Below are 18,963 nucleotides of genomic sequence, written 5' to 3' on the forward strand. Positions count from 1 at the left end.
GAAACTCTCGATATATCATAAATATTGTACAACTCTATGACATCCTCAGCGGTTCGCATTCTAGCAGGTAAACATGTTGCCTTGTGAATGGAAAATATTATAAATGATAGCACCACTGCACCCATTCAACCCATCAGTGCTATTTTGAGTGCTGTATTCAGAGGTTCTTTTTACTTTTGAGCTGGATTAATTTTACATTAAAATCTACATGGGGTGTAATTGCTTTGAACTGAAACAAAAATACTTGGTTCAAAAGATTTTGGCTTACAAATGAAGTCTGTCTTCCTGAATCTTGTTTCTTTAATGGTATCCACACAGTTTTCAAAAGTTTCTTTTGTGGTTTCATGAAAACAAAGACTTGATCGCAATCATGAGTCAAAAACTCAAGTTTGCATCAAGCTGTTACTTTGACCATAGTTATAAACAAAGACTCTCAAATTCCATTAATAATCTAATTGTCTAAAGCATCTTCATGAGCTTGCATTATAATAATTCAAATGTACAAGGTTTAGCTCTTGAATATTAAAATAGCGTTGGCCTGCAGGGTGCCCTATTCTCACACCGCTGCCAACACTTTGTTAGGATGGGTCTGCCCGCCTCTGATTTGAGACTGGCAGTGTGGGTTTAGGAAGAAAGTCAATATTTGGACTGTTTCTTGCAGTGTGATGCGACTTGCCATGCCAAAAGCCTAGACTGATGTTGGACGTGGGCATCTGCTGAGCCTGTAGCTACAAAACGACATGCATAAATGTGTGCAAAACAATAAATCTGCACACACAGTGAGAAGAATCTATTCAAATACTGTTGGTGTATTTCATTTTCCTTACTCCTCCACTGCTCCTTCGATAATTATATATCTTACAAACACAGACAGCAGGAGCCACTTTGTGTAAAGTTAGAGGTTTTGAGACCAGACTCAGGATGTGTGGTTACTGTGTTAAAGAGCCGTCCCCTATTCACAGTCGTAAATCTCATTTTCTTTGAACACATCATGGGCACAACAAGGCATCCAATTCCTGGTGAGGAAAAGCCTCATTTATGACAAAGTAAACTGCCTATGAAAACATACAGTGAGGTCAACATGTAACAGCAGAGCTGCGGGCATGAGCTGAGCCCGCTGTGGTCCCTGAACACTTGCTCAACAGGCTGTTACTGTAAGATTTGTAGGAACAATTGTGAGGCCTGAATGTGGTCTCTGAAGACAGGCAACATCAAAGTGTCTCATCAAAGCGCCTCATTTGACCCGCATATAATCTAATCACTTGAGTGGGTACTCGCCGCCGGGTCAACTGCAGCTCGAAGAACCGCCACAAACCAGGGAGATGGATTGCCGCCGCTCGAGAGCCTTTGATTAGAGCGGCAGGTTGTGCCCTTCTGCTAACGAGCAGCTCTTTTACTCCATGACCCATTCTCCTGTGCAGCGCTGACTGTTTCCAGCAGGAAACAGTGGATGGGGGGGGGGTTGTTATCTTCTCCAATCAAAGGTGATGAAACTGTCAGACCTGATGAGTTGGATGTAAAAAAAAAAACTAGCATTCCACATTTCATAATTCAGAAACTTTTTTAGCCATTATAGCCGTTCAGTAGAACTGTAGTAGCTTTGTGCGATGGGCCCCCTCTGAACACATAGAGGCCTATACAGAAGACAAAGACTTGATTGAGCAGCGAGCCCAGTCTGGCCTTTAAAGCTCAGCCACATTGGGCTTGACCTTCAACCCTCAAGGCAGCGCCCACGGCATGAGCCCAGCGCCAGTCGATGCGAAAAAAGGCCCAAAACCACAAGGCGCTAATAACTGAGTGAAAAACTCCTAAAAACAATTTTTTTCTTCTCTTTGTTTCTCTAGCTGTCTTTCGGTCTCTCATCTTTGTCTCTTTCTCTCTTTTTCAGAGCAAATTGTTCAATTCCCAGACGCTGCTATCTCAGCTTAATCCATGTAGACAGGACCCCCTGCCACTTAACCCTTTTCCCGGTGACCAGCCGAGAAACTATGCCTCCAGGTACACTCATTACCCTCTGGGGAACTCTTGGGAAAATAAATTCTGTCCTCACTATTAAGCCTGCTCCACTGTGCACTCCCACAGCCTGCAATGTATGCATCAAAACCACCATTGTCTACAAGAAGGCCTCTTTTTCATACTCGTGTTGCAGCTGTGATGATCCACCAACATGTGGTTGATATTAAAAAGTGACTTTCTAATTAAAGCTTGGAGCATTTTTGCATGATTTCCAAGACGTCTTTGCAACAATGTTTTGAACTTGACATGGAAGAGTTTTCACTCGAGCATGGTGAACTGTATTACTCAATGGAACAACCCAATCATTTTCTCCTGCCATCACAAATCTTTAGGAGACGCCTGTAAGACACTTGGAAAAATAGAGTCACTGGACTCAAATATTACATGCCCAAGCTGAGTCTTCATTGGAATGTTATCCGAGAGTGTGTTTGGAAGTGAGTGTGCATAAGTGAGTGGAGCAGGTGACGGGAGAATGTTCCAAAGACAAAATTAAAAAGGAGGAAAGAAACTGCGATATTAGAAAAGAGAGACGTGCTTGAGAACTTACTGTATTCTGGCTCGACTGGGCTCTGTATGCTCCCCAGATATGAAGAGTCCAACCAATGTGCTATGGCAAGCAATGAGGGGGGCGAGGAGAAACAGCAAGCAAGCAACAGGAGGAAGAGACGTGATGCAGAGGTCAACAGGGCAGAAACAAGAGCCAGAGGTCATGGATCAAACAAGAAAAGCAACACAGGGACCGGGGAGGAGTTAGCCAGGCAGGTGCAGAAAGGTTAACGTTTCAGAAACGTGAGAAAGGAAATGATTGAATGCAAGGAGAGAAAATAGAAAGTGACAATCAGAGAGAGAATTGCCTTGAGAAATGTACCAACAGAAATCAGAAGAAAATGTTGCTCAGAATAATGTGAAACTTTTAACAGCTAAAGTATAAGAAAGAATGAAAATAAAATCGTCAAGCTGGAAATGTCAGCTGTCATCAACAGTCGCCAATCACTGCCGGCCACAAGCTGCGATCAGCCAAGCCTAATAGGACAATGGATGCTGCAAGCCCATGGTTTTCGTTGATTAATGAGATAAAGTCGAGCCTGTCAGGAAACACACGAGGAAGTCTGCGTGCATGGCAGCGTGGCGGAGAAAAGATCAGAAGGCATCACTTCAAAAAATGACTCCTCCTCTGACGGCATGAAGAGGATATTCCTAAAACAAAACACACGCAACTGCTCTTCACGTCCCTGCTGTCTGACACAACATCCACCCTGGGACTTTTGCAGCAAAGCGGGGAGGAGCTGCATCCTGTTTTCCCATTTAACTGGAAGAACTGGGCACCATTATAACTGTTGCTTTAGCCTGGGATTGGCCTTCTGCACTGGCACCGTTCTGTTTTGCGGTGACTAAAATCATTATTCCACTGGATAGGATGCACCTGTACCATGGGGCATGCTGTGAAACGCCAACGTAGGAGGCTTTTTTTTTTAATCTACGAGACAGATTCAAAGATTCCAGTCACAAAGTTTACAACAAGAGTTACAGGATTTCTGAGAATCTGTTTAATGCCTTTTCATTAAAACTTGGACTATTCTGTCTTGTAAAGAAATTAAGAAAATTAAATCATTTGATGTTGCCCTCTGCAAGCACTCCACAAGTAAAACAGACAGCTCTGCTCCAGTAAAGACTCCACTCCATAAACTTGAAGTGACAGCAGTAGACAACAGCTATTTCATGATCAAGCGAGTCTGTGGCATCCAGCTGTTTTACAGCTGCACATACAAAAACACACGGCTTGTGATCCTATCACTGTAGTCGTGGCATGTCTCTCAGCAAGACAATAGCTGCAGACAAAGTTGACCCTCTAAATTTGTTTTCAGATTTGATGATTGCTTCTTTGAGGCACTGCAGTAAAAATCAGGGAGGTACATGAAGAAATTCAGCCAACAAGGAAAAAGGGAAATTCTCTAGAAATCCCTCCATGCAGATATTGCATCATAAACATTGACTTTCTGCCCACTATTAACTCCCACCTGAAAGCCCACCTGTTCAAACCTGTCAACTCATGGAGATTACTGTGGTTTTGCAATATGTTTAGTTTTTTTTGTCTTTATCCGTTTCTTTCTGGTGTCTTTTGGTATCCGTAAAGCTGAATTTTAATAAAATGTGCTAAACTTATTATTTGGTCTATTTTGTGCAGTCATAAAACAGAAATACATCCTGCACTCCCTAAATGTCAAAACGGTAATGCAAACTGAGTATCCATCACATAAAGTCTGCTGATATATTTGTAATCATGTAATCATCTAATTTGAAGGGGAATGAGAGTTATAAAAGTAGACACCAGCTCTACGATCCATTAAGCCCTCACAAAGCCCTTAATCACTGCCTGCAGATGATGAAACATGTCACGATCTACTGGAACAAGAAATGCTGCAGTTTGCTTGTCAGGCCACTAGTAATACAACAACCTACCCATGCATGGAAAGAACAACAAGATGCAAGTATTGATGCCGTTCTATAGGTCCACTCGGTTTATCATGTCAGAAATGTGTTGCAAATGTGCACTTCATTGGAGACACCATTTGCAGAATGATTATTCTTACCTGAAATAGACATCGACAGTACTGTACATTACAGAAAAGCTGTGTTTTCCCTGTTTTCATGGAGACAGAAGCTAATGTTTGGCGTTTTCACTTGAAAATGCCTTGTAAGACAAACCCTCGTGCAACTTCGACATTAATGTGTTTATTTGTGGAAGTGTGAGTACTTCCATTAAATCCTGGTGAGCACCAAACAAACAGACATTCCTTTCGAGAAACAGGTCTCACTTTGTTAAAAAATTACCGTTAATTCAGTTTGAATGCTGGCCAGCTGGAGAGTGAATGCAATGGGGATATAACAGCTCACCAACACACTGAAGCAAGAGTCAACCGATAATCAGTCTCCCAATTCTGCTCTAGATTATAGAAAATGTGTTGTTATAGTTTTCTCTGACATGTGCAAAATACATTTTGGCAATGACAGCGCAGGCACAGCATTGGGGGGTAAGTAGGGAAATTCTGTGATCAGCACATTCCCAAGGTGGTCAAGGAGCCTAAGCTGTGAAACCCCACATTAGTTTCTTTTTATATGTACATCTCCAAGCTTTTGGTGAATCGCTTGCTGGTACAAATCCCACAACAACAAATCAAACATGCAGTGTGTTGTACTTGTCCCAGCAAAACCAATGTTGTGGAAGTAATCTTGCAGAATTTACATCACAGCACCGAGTGAGGATGAGTTTTGTTTTCTTCATTTTCCTCTCTAATGTTAAAAATGATCGTGGGATCCACAATAAAACTGGGGTGTCAACTTTTGACTTTTTTCTTCCAGACCAGACAATGCCACACCACAAGTCTGAACATGGCTTAAAACAAAGCTGTTACTCATTTAGAGCAAATAAGATAGACAGGGACTTTAGGAAAATACCCATTTCACTTTGCAACAGGGGGATGTGTCGTGAAAGGATAAAAACATTAAAAAAAAGAGCTGAACCAGTCACAGGAGGATAATTGTTGGATACGGCTACTCTCTCGTGTCCAACCAGGAGGCCACTGATCAACTGTGGAACTTTATCCAAACAAACTCTTGTATCTGGGAAAACCACGGGACAATTGCGTATCCAGCCAATAACCACAACTTGTAAATCACTATTTGTCTTGTAATACAATAAATCATCTTCCTTATTGAGGTATTAACCATTAAACTCCTATTCTGTCAGTGTTGACAGGATTTGGCTTAAACATTTTTGTTGCCTTAACTTGCAGGCCAGTAATGATATATTGAGCATAATAAAATCTATGAATAAATAAAGAAAAACAGCTGTTTTTAATCACATATACCATGTGCTTTGATGTACAAAAGAACAACCGTGCGATGACAAGATTCACTCACATGTCACACATTTCCCAAATGAGCTTCTCAGCATAGTTATGTTGGAAAAAAGGGACAGCCACTTTAACTAACATTGTTCATTTTATGACAATACCACTGCCACAAAAGGGTTAATCATATGTTGAAACAGAGATGAATTCTAAGGGCATTAAAATAAAGATATATAAGCTGGTCCTTGACACTAGAGAGGAAAACGAAATCATTGCAACAGCTGCATGTGCTCTATGATTGAACATCTCTTTCCTAAAGAGGTGTGGCACCGGCCAGTTCTCCATGGCAACTCATTTGTTATTGGTAAAACAAAATTAATACTGGGGCAAAGTGACACGCTACAGTTCAAGTCAATGAATAAGATCATTCAGTAGGAGTCTTCTAAAGGCAATGAACACTGTCACACCGGCGACTGGAGGATGCAGGCTTTTCACAGTCGACACGGTTTCAGACAACAGTATATTTAAATGTGTCCAGCAAAATCAGCCATGTTTTGTCTGTTCTGCCACAACTTCCTTGTCCACAAATGGGGGGGGGGGGGGGGTCCATCTGATTACAAAAGAGTTTCTCCTGCCAGTGTGTGAGCATGTTCATGGCCCCCTGTGCTGTAACAACAGAGACTTCATAAAAATAACTGCAGCTGCCAGCGTTTGTCTCTCTGTTTAACTCCTCAAGAGAGTTCCTTGTATCTAACACACAACAACAAACACACACACATAGGCCATGCCACCGACACACACGCAACTTCTCATGGAGTGGGCAGACAAACTGAGTGGGTGGTCCGGCTGTGGCCTGTGCACTGCCCAGGCCAAAATGACACGACAGGGTACATTACCCTGATGTATTGTCCACTTATGCTGGACCATCTGTTGTCTTCCTGTGATAATGGAAGAGTCCAAAGCTGGGTTGTGTTTTTTCAGCTAGCGCCCATTTGTAAGTGATGTGATTAGAAATAAAAACAAGCTGTGGTGGCATGGAACAACCCGACTGCATCGCAGTGGATCGTTGACAGGCTCAAAAGGATAATAAGCACGTTGGCGCACACATCGCTTCAACCTAAAAATCTACCTACATTTCTTTTGGTGGTAAACAGTCAGCTCACAGCTGAAGGGTTGATGGCTCCAAATGACTGACTTACAGGCATGTCTGTGTGGAGTTTGCACATTCTCTCTGATCCGGCCTGGATTTTATCTGGGTAATTCAACTTGGCACTGAACTCCAAATACATGTTTGTTAGTTTAACAGGTCTAAATTAACAGTAAGTGTGGTTCCCCATGGCTTTGTTTTTGATAACAACCTATTCAGGAAGCACCTTACAACATTTGCAGGCCAACCACTCCCCAGCTCCTGGCTAACCTACTCCAGGTTAAGTGTGCAAACAAAAGCTTGTATTTTGAGCTATAATGCCCAGGCACATCATCATAGTGAATACATCACCCAAAAGCATACAGAAGCTAATTAACAATGCTCCTTTCAGCTTTAGTGGTTGAGCTTAAGTCCTTATTGCAGGATGAGATTAATATAAACAACTTAGATAAGGCAAGAAAGGAAAAATATCCTACTTGCTATAATAAAATGACACAATAACAACATTAAATAACAGGTGTCACTGAGATTCACGCAGAATGAGGTCTCCAACCTCGGTCCTTGAGGGCCCCTGTCCTGCATGGTTTTAGCTCTCTCTCCCAGTTGCAAACACACCTGTTTGCAATGAGGCGCTCGTTATTGGGCTTTTTCACAACCTTGGTGATGACATCATCATTAGCTTCAGGTATGCTGAAGCAGGGAGAGAACTAAAACATGCAGGACAGGGGCTCTCGAGGACCAGGCTTTGTGAGTTTGAAGTACTCTAAATAATAACTAATAACCAGCTGCAAAGATGAAATTATTGAACACTTGAGAATTCAAAATTTAACTCAATGATCCGATCTCTCCCTCCCACAAACTGTGAGAACTGTGCTGTTTACAGATTAATTTGAAGCATTTTTGTGATTTCTCAAATGCACAGCATTTTTTTATGTGGTCTTTTACATTTATTTAGGATTTTGCATTGTTATACATATATCCATGCTAAAAGAAGGGCAGTTCAGTTTTAGTTACTACAAAGAAAATCTAACAAGTTATTTAGGAAATACCTCTTGCAATACAAAAATATCTAATCAAATTTTCCTAATAATGAGCACATGCCTGTATTACTGTAGTACTGCGACACATTGGCTGAGTTGTAAGCCGTGTGTGGGTTAGTATAAGGACAGCTTGAGCTAGTTGGAAGAAGATGCTCCATAATCTGGACGTTACTTCTCGGAAGACAGTGTTTTGTGAACTGACAACAAGTTGAGGAAGCAGCCTTTTACTTCTTTTTTTTTTACATGCAACAAAAGACAACAACAATAAGGACACTATAACATTTTTTAATTGTAACAAGTAAACTAAATACTAACTTGTGATGATCAAAAGTATAAGCATCACTGTATAATGTGGCTGTTCAAATTCTATATACAGTACATATGTATATTGGTCTTGTTTGTTGAATTCTCAGTGTTGCTTATGTCAGCAAAGAGAAAATCTCAAGCATCCATCCAAAGTTAGTAATGGGAAGAGCCTAACCTCAGTAGTCCCTCACCAATCATCACTCACAAGTGGACATGTTAACCTTTGTTTGTGCAGTTTCCATACAAAGTGGCTAATATCTCTGGTGAATGGAGACGACTGCAGTGACGATTGTGGAACAAGGGAAGGCTCTCACAGATGAGATAAGCTGGATTTGTCTCCCAGAAATCTCTTTGGAGCGCTTGAGTGTGGAGGTCAAGATGAGAGGTCAGGAGGACATGGGACACAACTTTCATATCGCTGGAGGAGATTGCAGACGATGATTAGAAGAGGAACTGGGAAGAATAATGGACAAAAGAGGGCTTGAAATAGACTCATGACAACGACCATTTGAATTCCAGATGTTCTGCACAGATTTATTGAGCACGTCTTAGACAAAGGAAAATGAGAATCCCTTAAGTCACAGCAAAGAGTCCCACAACAGGATGCAAAGCATAATGGGGGCATCAGTGGCACCTACGTCTCCCACTTTACAGTTGTAGAGCAGGAAGGAAGACAGAGGCTTGGGATTACTGTTTGAACAGCCAACAGGACAGAGACACTCGGCAATGTATTCAGCATTCAGCACAGGAAACTGAATTTCCTTCCCAGAGCTGTTTTGCTCAGATCTATATATGGAACCAGTCTGCCTTATTCAGCCACAGGATCATAAATATACTGAGCTGAATGCAAATATCGAACCACCTTAGGGATCAGGCAATATGTTAAAGAATTACTTGCGTCGTCTCAAACTCCTTTTTAACTGCCACATTAAAGCAATGCTGACCTTTAAGTTGATACAAAAGCCAGAAGTTTATAGAAACTGAGACATTAAACCAGAGCAAAAGAAAATGTTTGTAAGACTTGTGTCACGCCAGAATATGTGAGCACATTAATGGAAAATAGTTCCCCATCATTTCAAACTGGCTTTGTACTTTAAGATGTTCATTATTTTCTCACATGCTCATCTGATAACCTGACTTGAGCTCCACACTAAGTTCTCATCAGTGTTTGGCTGAGAGACACACACTTCAATACAACTTCAAACCTGCCACAGCAGTTTGAAACTCAACCACTAGAAATGTCCTGCAAAGGCTTATTTATGAGAAAAAGTACTTTCTTCCAGAAATGTCTTTCCCAGTCTTTGGCCACAATATATCAGTTCTCTCATATGTGTATCTTAAAAAACGCTCTAAATTGTCACAATGGTGTGCTTTCAACACTGAAAACATTACCATCAGGCATGTCAGAGGCTTGAACTAGACAAATTCAGCGAGCCCTCACAGCAGTGCTATTTCTGTGCGTGAGGCACATGATGCTATATTCCTCAGCTCTGATGTCAACTTGCAATGCTGCTACCAAAACAAACATAGTGCCATGACGTAATCAGCTCCACTAACTTGTCAAGGCCTTGAGCACCAAGGTTGAACTAAGAATCAGCAGCTGAGACAAAGCCTTTGTTTTTAATAAGGATGGAATTATCGGAGAGCTGAGGTAACTGTATTTTCTACTGGGGGAAGGATTGCACAATATAAATAACAGAAGAGAAAAGCTTTAATTGTCACTGTCACCAGCACAGCAGCACAAAGTGAGAGAGTGAGAACACTGAGCTGCTGCGTCCCTACAGACTGCCACACCAGTATGACCTTGTACTTTGTCTTTGGACACTCAGTAAGTATGATGTTGAACATGTTAAATGTTAACATGAAAACCATCAACTTGAAACTGCATCGTTTTTCTACTTTTGTAAATGAAATGTTAAACATTAGGCTGGCCATGATTCTAATTTTTTTTTAAAACATGCAGAAATACTATAATACTTTATGTCAGGCCACTAATTGATACTATTTTTTTGTAATACAAAAACCCAACATTTAAGCTCCTTTGAGCTGGCAGGTTTCATCATGTAGGCCCACAGAGGATCTGGTACCTGCAGAAATGTGTCTCCCCTGATCCACATGATGGTGTAGTAAATGTGTACTTTGTTGGTGAAGCAACAGAATAATAGAAGGACTATTTACTCTAAACTTTGTGTGCCTGTACTGCACATTTCAGCAAAGTTGTGTTGTATAGTTGGCATTGTTTTACAGACCAACAACTAGAAAGCGTGTGATTTACGAAAAAAAATTATGTGGGAGAGGTACAATAATCTTCCCGACAATCCCAAAGTGACAGACACAGATGTTACCTCAGGTCTTAATGGATTAATGTGAGGACCACAAGTAAGAATAATTAGCATTGTCGTTTTAGTTTCCATTTTCAGTCACAGGAACAAAATGTTGACGGTGACATAGACAGTGAAGAAGGTAAAGGCTTCGTGTTATTTTAGAGACACAGATGAAGCAAAGTATCTCTGTAAAAGCAAATGACCAAATCTAACCATGGTGACATCAGAGCTACAAACTAAATTAGAAGGGTGCTTTGAGACCGCAGACCTTGGCCAAAACCAATATGCAACCCATGTATGAGAGAATATTCAACTGCAAATACATATATCACAGGATCTATTTAAATTGTTACAAAAGTCACCATTTTCTGGTAACCATACATATAAAATTGTAAGATAATTTTAAGTTATATCTCTCTTTCAGGCCTATACCCTAATCTTACTTTGGAACATCAAATGTGTCATCAAAACCACTGGTACAACTTACTGTAACTCCTTGTATGCTTTTTGAAATTATTATTCAGTAAATACCAGTTATCCAAACACCAGTTAATCCAGCCACTGCCAGACTGATCACGAATAACAATAAAAGTGAAGATAAAACAAGAGCTTGGCTTTTCTTCAATGGCTCCACTTACTTGGCAGAATTTAGGTATTTAATCATCACTTTTAAGGGCAGGATGGGACAGGCTCAATTCCTTGAGCAGCTCCCTGTTAACGATTCCAAGTACTGGATTAATTGTCAGGGCTTTGATGCTCTGGAAAAACCTGCAAGAGGGAATTAGGCCACATCTTTGCCCACTTTTAAAAGTCACTCAAACATATACATTATTATTCTATTGTTTTAAAGTGTTTTAATAATTTGTTGTTGCAACTATCCAGACTATATGTGAAGGCAGTGTGCTCTGTGGACAAGTCACCAGTCCATCACAGGGTAAAAACAGACAGACAACTGGACATAAACTCACATTCACACCTCCAGATATTTCCACAGTAACCAATTAACTTCAAACATGTTTTTAGACTGTGGGAGAAAACCGGAGTCTCCACAGAAAAGTCGAGCAAGCACGTGAAGAACATGCAGTCCCGACACAGAAAAGCCCCCGTACCATACACACCAGGAATACCTCACTGTGAGGAGAGAGTGTGAACCACTACACAGCCATACAGCCCCAAAGTGTTGACTTCTTACAAGGTGTGCAAGTATATCCTGTATTGACTGTGAATACATTAAAGGACAAAGAGAACTGAATTCTTGGTCTGCAGGCTCATGCTCTACCACTGAGTCACACTTTTTCTTAGTTATCTTTCTGTTTGCCTGCTTTATTTTCTTGTCACAACTGAACTTTAGTAATATTAACTGCATCCAAAATGTTGAGAGAAGCTCATTAATGGATCTGAAATTGCATAAAGTTTTTTCATAGTGCCATCAAACTGCATGGAGATTTGGATGATAGTTTTTTTTTCTTTTTTTCTTTTGTTCTGTGCATCAACAAAGTCTCTAAGTAGAGTACGACTGATGCACATTTCAGCACTAATGTGTAGGATGCACGGCATGCCATTAAAGAGTGTAAATCATGGAAATCTTCAGTGGTAGTCCAGTTAACCTTGCGTGCCAAGGATGAACTCAGCACCAGTGTCAGGAGTTACCAATCTTAGGGGTCTTTGTTGCAGCACTTTTCAGATAATATAGAGATATCTCAAGAGAAGGTCAACTGATCGTAACTCTTAGTTGTTTTGGTGCTGAATAATAAATCTACGGCTGAAGCAAACTGAAAAAAATAGGACAAGAACAAAAGCATAGCAAGTATGAGTAACGTGAGAGGCAACCGTGCATATCTTAAAAGGGTGTTTGAATTAGTTTTACTCTGCTACAGTGTGCACGGTGATAAAGTAGGTTCAAATCTTCATGAAAAAAAATGCAGCTGAAGCACGCTGCTGTAGCCTTTATTGTTCATCATGCTTTTATGTATCTTATTGTGCTGTCACCTCCACCATTGGTTAAAAGGATGAAAGCGCAGAGGAGACGTTTATGTCTCAAAGACAAAGCTGAAGCCCTGTGTTATGACCAGACTCTGGCAAGCTGGCGAGGGGGGAAGAGGAGGAGAAGGAGAGGGTGTAGCAGGATGTGAAGGTATCATCACTCAGGCACAGACAGACATTATGCGCAAATGTACACACACACACACACACACACACACACACACACACACACACACACACACACACACACACACACACACACACACACACACACACACACACACACACACACACACACACACACACACACACACACACACACACACACACACACACACACACACACACACACACACCCTGCCATTGATGTCAGAGTCACAGATGGGGGAGCTTTAAAGAGTTGTGTGATCTTCTTCCATACGTAAACAAAATCTGTCACAGGAAACTGTTGGAGTCACTAAACTTTCTGGTCCCTTACTTGTGCTCTCGGAGACTGGAGGCCACGGTGCACTCCCATCATCCTCTCCACTGGGCAGGTCTATGGACAGAGACAAAGAGGGAAAGGAAAGTGGTCAATGTTTAGATTCAAAGTCAGCAAGTAGAACGTCAAACCTGCAGTATAGCCACATTTCTCTAAATCACGGGTGTCAGACATACACACAGACCACAGGTCCATCACACCCTGTGGGATGACAATGTAATGTGTTGGTTTTTGTTTGGTTTTTTTGTTTGTTTGTTTTTTTTTACAAAAATTGCACAAAAATCAGAAATTCCTTTTTTTTCTGGTGGTTTTTTTTCTCTGAACTGTTTTAGCAAGAGTAGCAAGCATATAATATATCAGCTCTGCAGATTTTTCTGAAGATTTGGACAGCTTAAAAAAGGACAAAGTTGATTATTTATTTGCAACAAAAATCTTAAGCGGTAATAATTGCCTTCTGGCAAATATATGAAGGAGATGTTTTCTGGACATTTCACTGTATTTGTGCCAAGTAGCATCACTAAAATTTTATGATTTTTAATTGTGCTTATTTTTCTTTGAAACTGATATTTAAAAAGATGTTCTGTTTTGGTGAATAGATGAACTCTCCCTTATTTACAAATTCAAATAAACAAATGGGAAATATTTGGAGCTGCGATCCTCTAAACATCATTATGTTGTCATTTTAATTGTCTTCCTCACTGAAGATTCACCACAGGAGCTCCTCAACTAAAATGAGTTAGACACAACTGTCAAGTTACCATTTCATGTGTTATTTTTTTTAATTTTTTTAATGTACTGCATCTGCTTGAAACATTTCCTTAGTTTCTGTTTTGGATTGAGTTAACAACCTAAGGAATGCATGATGAAAAGTGCAACCCCCATAAATTGATGCAGCTGTTGCTGTGGTTAGAGGTTTCCCAAGCCCACCTCCTGAAGCCTCATCAGCAGCGAAGTCCTCGTCATCGTCTAGTAAACTCTGAGAGGCCTGGACATCTTTCTCCGCCTCCAAATCTTCTGGCAAAGGGACCTCTCCCCACACCTTGGAGGCCTGAGTCACCTGCAGAAAATACAAGGAGAGATTTATAGGGGTTGAAGTCTCCACCGAGAAAGGTTACACCCAGCGCTATACATGGACCCTGGAAGGGTGGAGGGAAAACAAAAGCCGAGGCAGGATGTAGGGCATTGTGATATGTTTACTTTTGCCATTTATTATCTCGTAGAGGCCATCTCAAGCATTTGCATGCAAATAAAAGTTCATAAACGAACAAGGCGCTGAGGTCATTGCTCTGATAAATTACACAATTTGCTGTTGTATGTTTGTCCCATCTTAATGTGAAACTTGGCTACAGATATTCACAGCTGACTGCAATGACCCACAAAAGTCTATGCACACAAGTGCACACAAATCTCCAAGAGCCAGGGAAAGCAGCTGAAGTCAGATTGACACAAATCTGTCGAAGTATGCTGTAAACTCTGTCGCCCTAAAGAAAAAAAATCCAGCGTAAAATGACAAGACTGTTGGAGCTCGCTCCCTGCTCTTTAATCAGGAACAACTTTCACATTATGTCATGTTCTCTGTAAAAAGCAAGAAGATGAGTTGTTTCAATGAAACAATGGCAGGAGTGTAACTAAATGGGAAACACCAGGCCTATGGACACTTCAAGAATAAACTTTACTGAAGATCTAAATTCTGAGCATGAGTCAAGCCTTTGTTTAAAAAAAAAAAAAAAAAAAAAAAATTGCATATCAAAAGCAGTCAGCTGGTCAGCCTGTGACCAAACTTAATCAAGTTGGAATCCATAAAAAAGCAGGAGTATAATGTTCCTTGTTGTAGTGGTTAGATGCCTTCAATTTAAAATATCTGTAAGATCTTCACATAATCTGCCATTTAGCAACTTGCTTAATGCTTATTTTCTCATTTGAATTTGGCTACATGACACTTAAATTAATTTCTGAAAATGTAATCTACAATAGTAGTTTTAGCATACAGTTGTGGCTGAAAATGGCAAACCCTGACCCCTAGATGTCTCCTCCAACCGAAACCTTTAGCTGACCCCCAGGAGAACCCCTGCCTCACTTTGCAAAACCACTGATTTATACCAAATATGATGGTGTTCAAACCAGGACAATAAATGTTTTTCAACAACAACAAGCCCACCGAAACCCCTAAAATAAAAGGGTAAAAAAAGCTTTTCTCTTGCAGAACACTAAACAGACACATTTCACTCGCAGCGACAAGACACACACATTGCTAAGCGCGCCACTCTCATATCTGATCATCTTGATAAAAGTTCACAGTGCCAGCCCGGCTGGAGCACGGTGTGGGTTTATTATCTCTGCTCTCACCGTTTCAGCATCCTCACAGTCCAGACTTTGGCTATAAGTTCAGAAATTACTCTGGCAAGAAGCCACCCCTGGCATTTCCAATTGGCATGGTCTGCCAGTTCCTATTTCCACCCAACTCTGTCATGGTAGTTTTACCCAGTTAAATGGCTCCAGCTAATAAATAACTACATCTATCCCCTTAAATCCTCTCTCCCCTGACTGAACACCCTTACAACAACAATCCTGGGGCATTTTCAAAAGGAAACTGCTGACGAGCCAAATTCTTTTCAGTGGTGCCGACCAGCCAACCATTATTGTGATCATCTCCTGCTTCCCAGTCCCTTGGGATGGGGTATCAGCTGGACATTGTGGATGCCACCTGGGCAAAAAAGTCCTTCACAAAATCAGTGTGCCCCTTTGATGGATGAGTGCATCGTATCCTAAAGCTAACTTGTAAAGCAACACTTGTTTGAGAAAGTCAGCACGGCCGCATGTTGGAGGGATTTGAGAAGTACCTCCGAGTTTGCTTTCTCACTATGCTATTGCATTTAAGTTCAGAAAGCCAATATGACCTTTACTCCCAGTCTTGGAGTCGAGACACGTCTGTGGTGTTAAAGTTACCACCCCCTTGAGATAAAGGTCTTGACAGACTCTGTAATTCTTTGAACTACACCCCACCCAGAGGCCATCGGCCACAGACTTGCTTTCCTTGTTTCAGCAACTTGTGTTGAATTCACATGGGGATATATGGAGACCAGGGTCATGCCTGAAAAAACAGGCATGCACATAAATAACACACACACACACACACACACACACACACACACACACACACACACACACACACACACACACACACACACACACACACACACACACACACACACACACACACACACACACACACACACACACACACACACACACACACACACACACACGCATTCCAGACGAAAGAAATTCCACTGTTTACATATGAATTACTCCATTGACAATATTCATGGTTTTCCTAGCGAGATAAAGCAACTGGCATAGAAAAAAGTGAACAACAGAACCATGAATACGAAGTGACAGATGACAGACATCTGAACGCAGGTCTACGCAGGTTTGTCCAGCTGTTGTTGCACACTGCTGGAAAGGATCACTCCATTTTGGTCTGTGAACAATTGATAAGCAGTAGGAGAGTAGTGAAACATCCTGGAAAATGAGCAGTCGGGCTTGTATATAACTGAGGCCACATCCACAAGAGCCAAAACAATCTTTTTTCTTCCCGAGGTTCTCAAAAAAAAAAAAAAAATAAGTGACCAAAAATGCAGAAGAAGAGATAGAGCACATAGAAATATAGAAATCTATATAAGTGTGAGTACTAAAGGGCTATGGCCCTGCTCGGGGTGTGAATGGCACACACCGGGATTTTAGATTTTCCCCACTCTGGGACCTGTGTTAAAAAAAAACCAAACAGTTTTCAGGCTTCTGAAACGCCGCCTCGTGTGGATGATTGGCCAAAAACAGCTCGTTTATGTGAACTGGCATTCTCATGTGGACGGCCCCTGAGCCGAGATCCTTTCAAGACATATCAGCTGTAACTGAGGGTACATCCACACAACAACAAAGAAAACCTATATTTTTTCTCCCCAGCCTTCTCCAAAAAAAAATTCTCTCCACACCTCACTATGAACATGGCTCAACACGAGGCTTCAGGGCATGTAGTAGACATGGCAGGCCTTTCAAGGCGCTGTGACTTTCCAAACACACCAATAATACAGAAGAAGACAAAGCACATAGAACTTTGCAGCTCGACTGGAGCTTGTAGTCCGTGATTGTTGTGGTTATTAGGTGACATTGCGGACCGTGGTAGGTAGAGGGGGGGGGCGGTTACGTCATCTTTTGTCCATCTTTTTCTATGCCATCCACACCCCGGGGGGTTGGACGATACAAGCTGGTGTTTTAAAATTTCCCCACTCTGGGACCCGTGTTCAAAAAAACCTGTCTTCGTGCTCCTACACCACTGCCTCATGTGGATGATAGGCCAAAAACAGCACGTTTAGGTTAACCGGTTTCATGGTGTGGACAGCCCCTGACTTGCAGCAAGAGATTTGCTGTCATCTGTATTTCCTAACAAGTGCTCACTACTGTGCCTCAGTAGCATTAATTATTAACACCAAATCAGATTTCCATGCTTCTTTTTTTCTTGTGATCGAACTCATTAAATTCATCCAAAAGCTTCTCAATCCTTCACAACTCAAAAGACTAAGAACTAAGAGCCGTAAGTTATTGAGATGATGAGATGAATGACTTGTTTCTGTTGACGCGCTGACTTGGATAACACAACAGTCCATTGGCCTTATCACATCAATCTTTGATAGGTTACATTCTTATCAACTTACATTTTAATGGAAGCTTTGTGACATAATATGTTGAGATACAATATGGTGAGTCATGGTGGCCAATCCTAATGAGAGAAACAATGAATTTGCTTGTTTTGTTAGAGATTGGTGATTTCCAGATAGTACAAACTTCAATCTTCAGAATCAAGGATACCGCCCTTCAAATGTGACAAACCGAAGAGTACACAAACATTGTCATGGGCCAGCACATGCAAACAAGAAGCCACAGTGTTGTTCAGCCTTGCACACACTTTCGTACACCCACACATCCAACATTCCCATCCTGGTTACATCTCAGTGACATCCAAAGCCGGTCAGCGCAAGCGTGAGAAGAATTCTTCGGAGGACATGATTCGCCCACTCTGCTTAGAAACCCAGTGGTGCAGCTGCAGACAATCTGTGAGAAAACATCTTTAAGACATAGCCAATGTGTTACAGAAGACAGTGGAACAAGCGCATGCTTGATTTATCCATTACAACAGGAACTACTCCTTCCTCTCAGATTTCTCGGTCTGTTACAAAAATGGTTACAAAATTTTGAAAAGCTGATATTGCACATCAGCTTTTACATCAGCTTTTTGTAATTTTGGTGGAGTTGTCTGAAACAAACAGCCCCTTACACAAGCAACTCGCTCTCAAGGAAATCTGTTACACTGTTGCCTGATAGCAGTAGCAGCGTTGTTGCATTGAAAGCATCTCTTGTGCTCACACCCAGTCTATCAGCTTTTGTCACAACCAGAACGTGTGATAAGCACAAAGGCAAGAGCTGACAACATGTAGCACAGCTTCTTCCCACCAGTTGATTCAAACGTCAAGTTGCGACCTCTCGAGTCAACAGAAAACCTTCCCATAATGAATTCCTGACCTCCTTGACCCTGCAGCAGTCCCGCTCACCTTTTCCACTCGCTTTTACTCTCTTCCTCTTAAAGACCAACAATATCTGCTTGGACTTGAAGTAGCTGTGTGTACTAAACTGCAATGGAATGCAAACTGCAGCGAGCATTAAGTGGATGAAAGCTTGACACATACTCTGCTCTTTAGGTAGAGTACTGCTGAAAAGAAAGGAGGCCAGCAAGCACTACCAGGCACTGGTGAGGCCTGAG

At 41.4% G+C, this 18,963-nt stretch overlaps 1 protein-coding gene across 16 annotated transcripts in view; it reads right to left on the reverse strand.

Annotated features, from left to right (window-relative positions):
* hspg2 (heparan sulfate proteoglycan 2) overlaps positions 1 to 18,963 on the reverse strand; it is a 111,259-nt gene that overhangs the window by 65,236 nt on the left and 27,060 nt on the right. For 12 of the 16 annotated variants that reach the window (XM_080496732.1, XM_080496735.1, XM_080496728.1 and 9 more), the window contains exons 2-4: positions 14,076 to 14,205; positions 13,146 to 13,205; positions 2,564 to 2,623 (exon numbers count right to left, since the gene is read on the reverse strand). In XM_080496732.1, the coding sequence (XP_080352858.1) occupies positions 2,564 to 2,623; positions 13,146 to 13,205; positions 14,076 to 14,205 (250 nt within the window). The remainder of the gene's footprint in view (positions 1 to 2,563; positions 2,624 to 13,145; positions 13,206 to 14,075; positions 14,206 to 18,963) is intronic. The other 4 variants (XM_080496733.1, XM_080496731.1, XM_080496741.1 and 1 more) reach the window with 1 other exon arrangement.

Source organism: Blennius ocellaris, assembly GCF_963422515.1.
Source record: "Blennius ocellaris genome assembly, chromosome: 5".
NCBI classification, from domain to species: Eukaryota; Metazoa; Chordata; class Actinopteri; order Blenniiformes; family Blenniidae; genus Blennius; species Blennius ocellaris.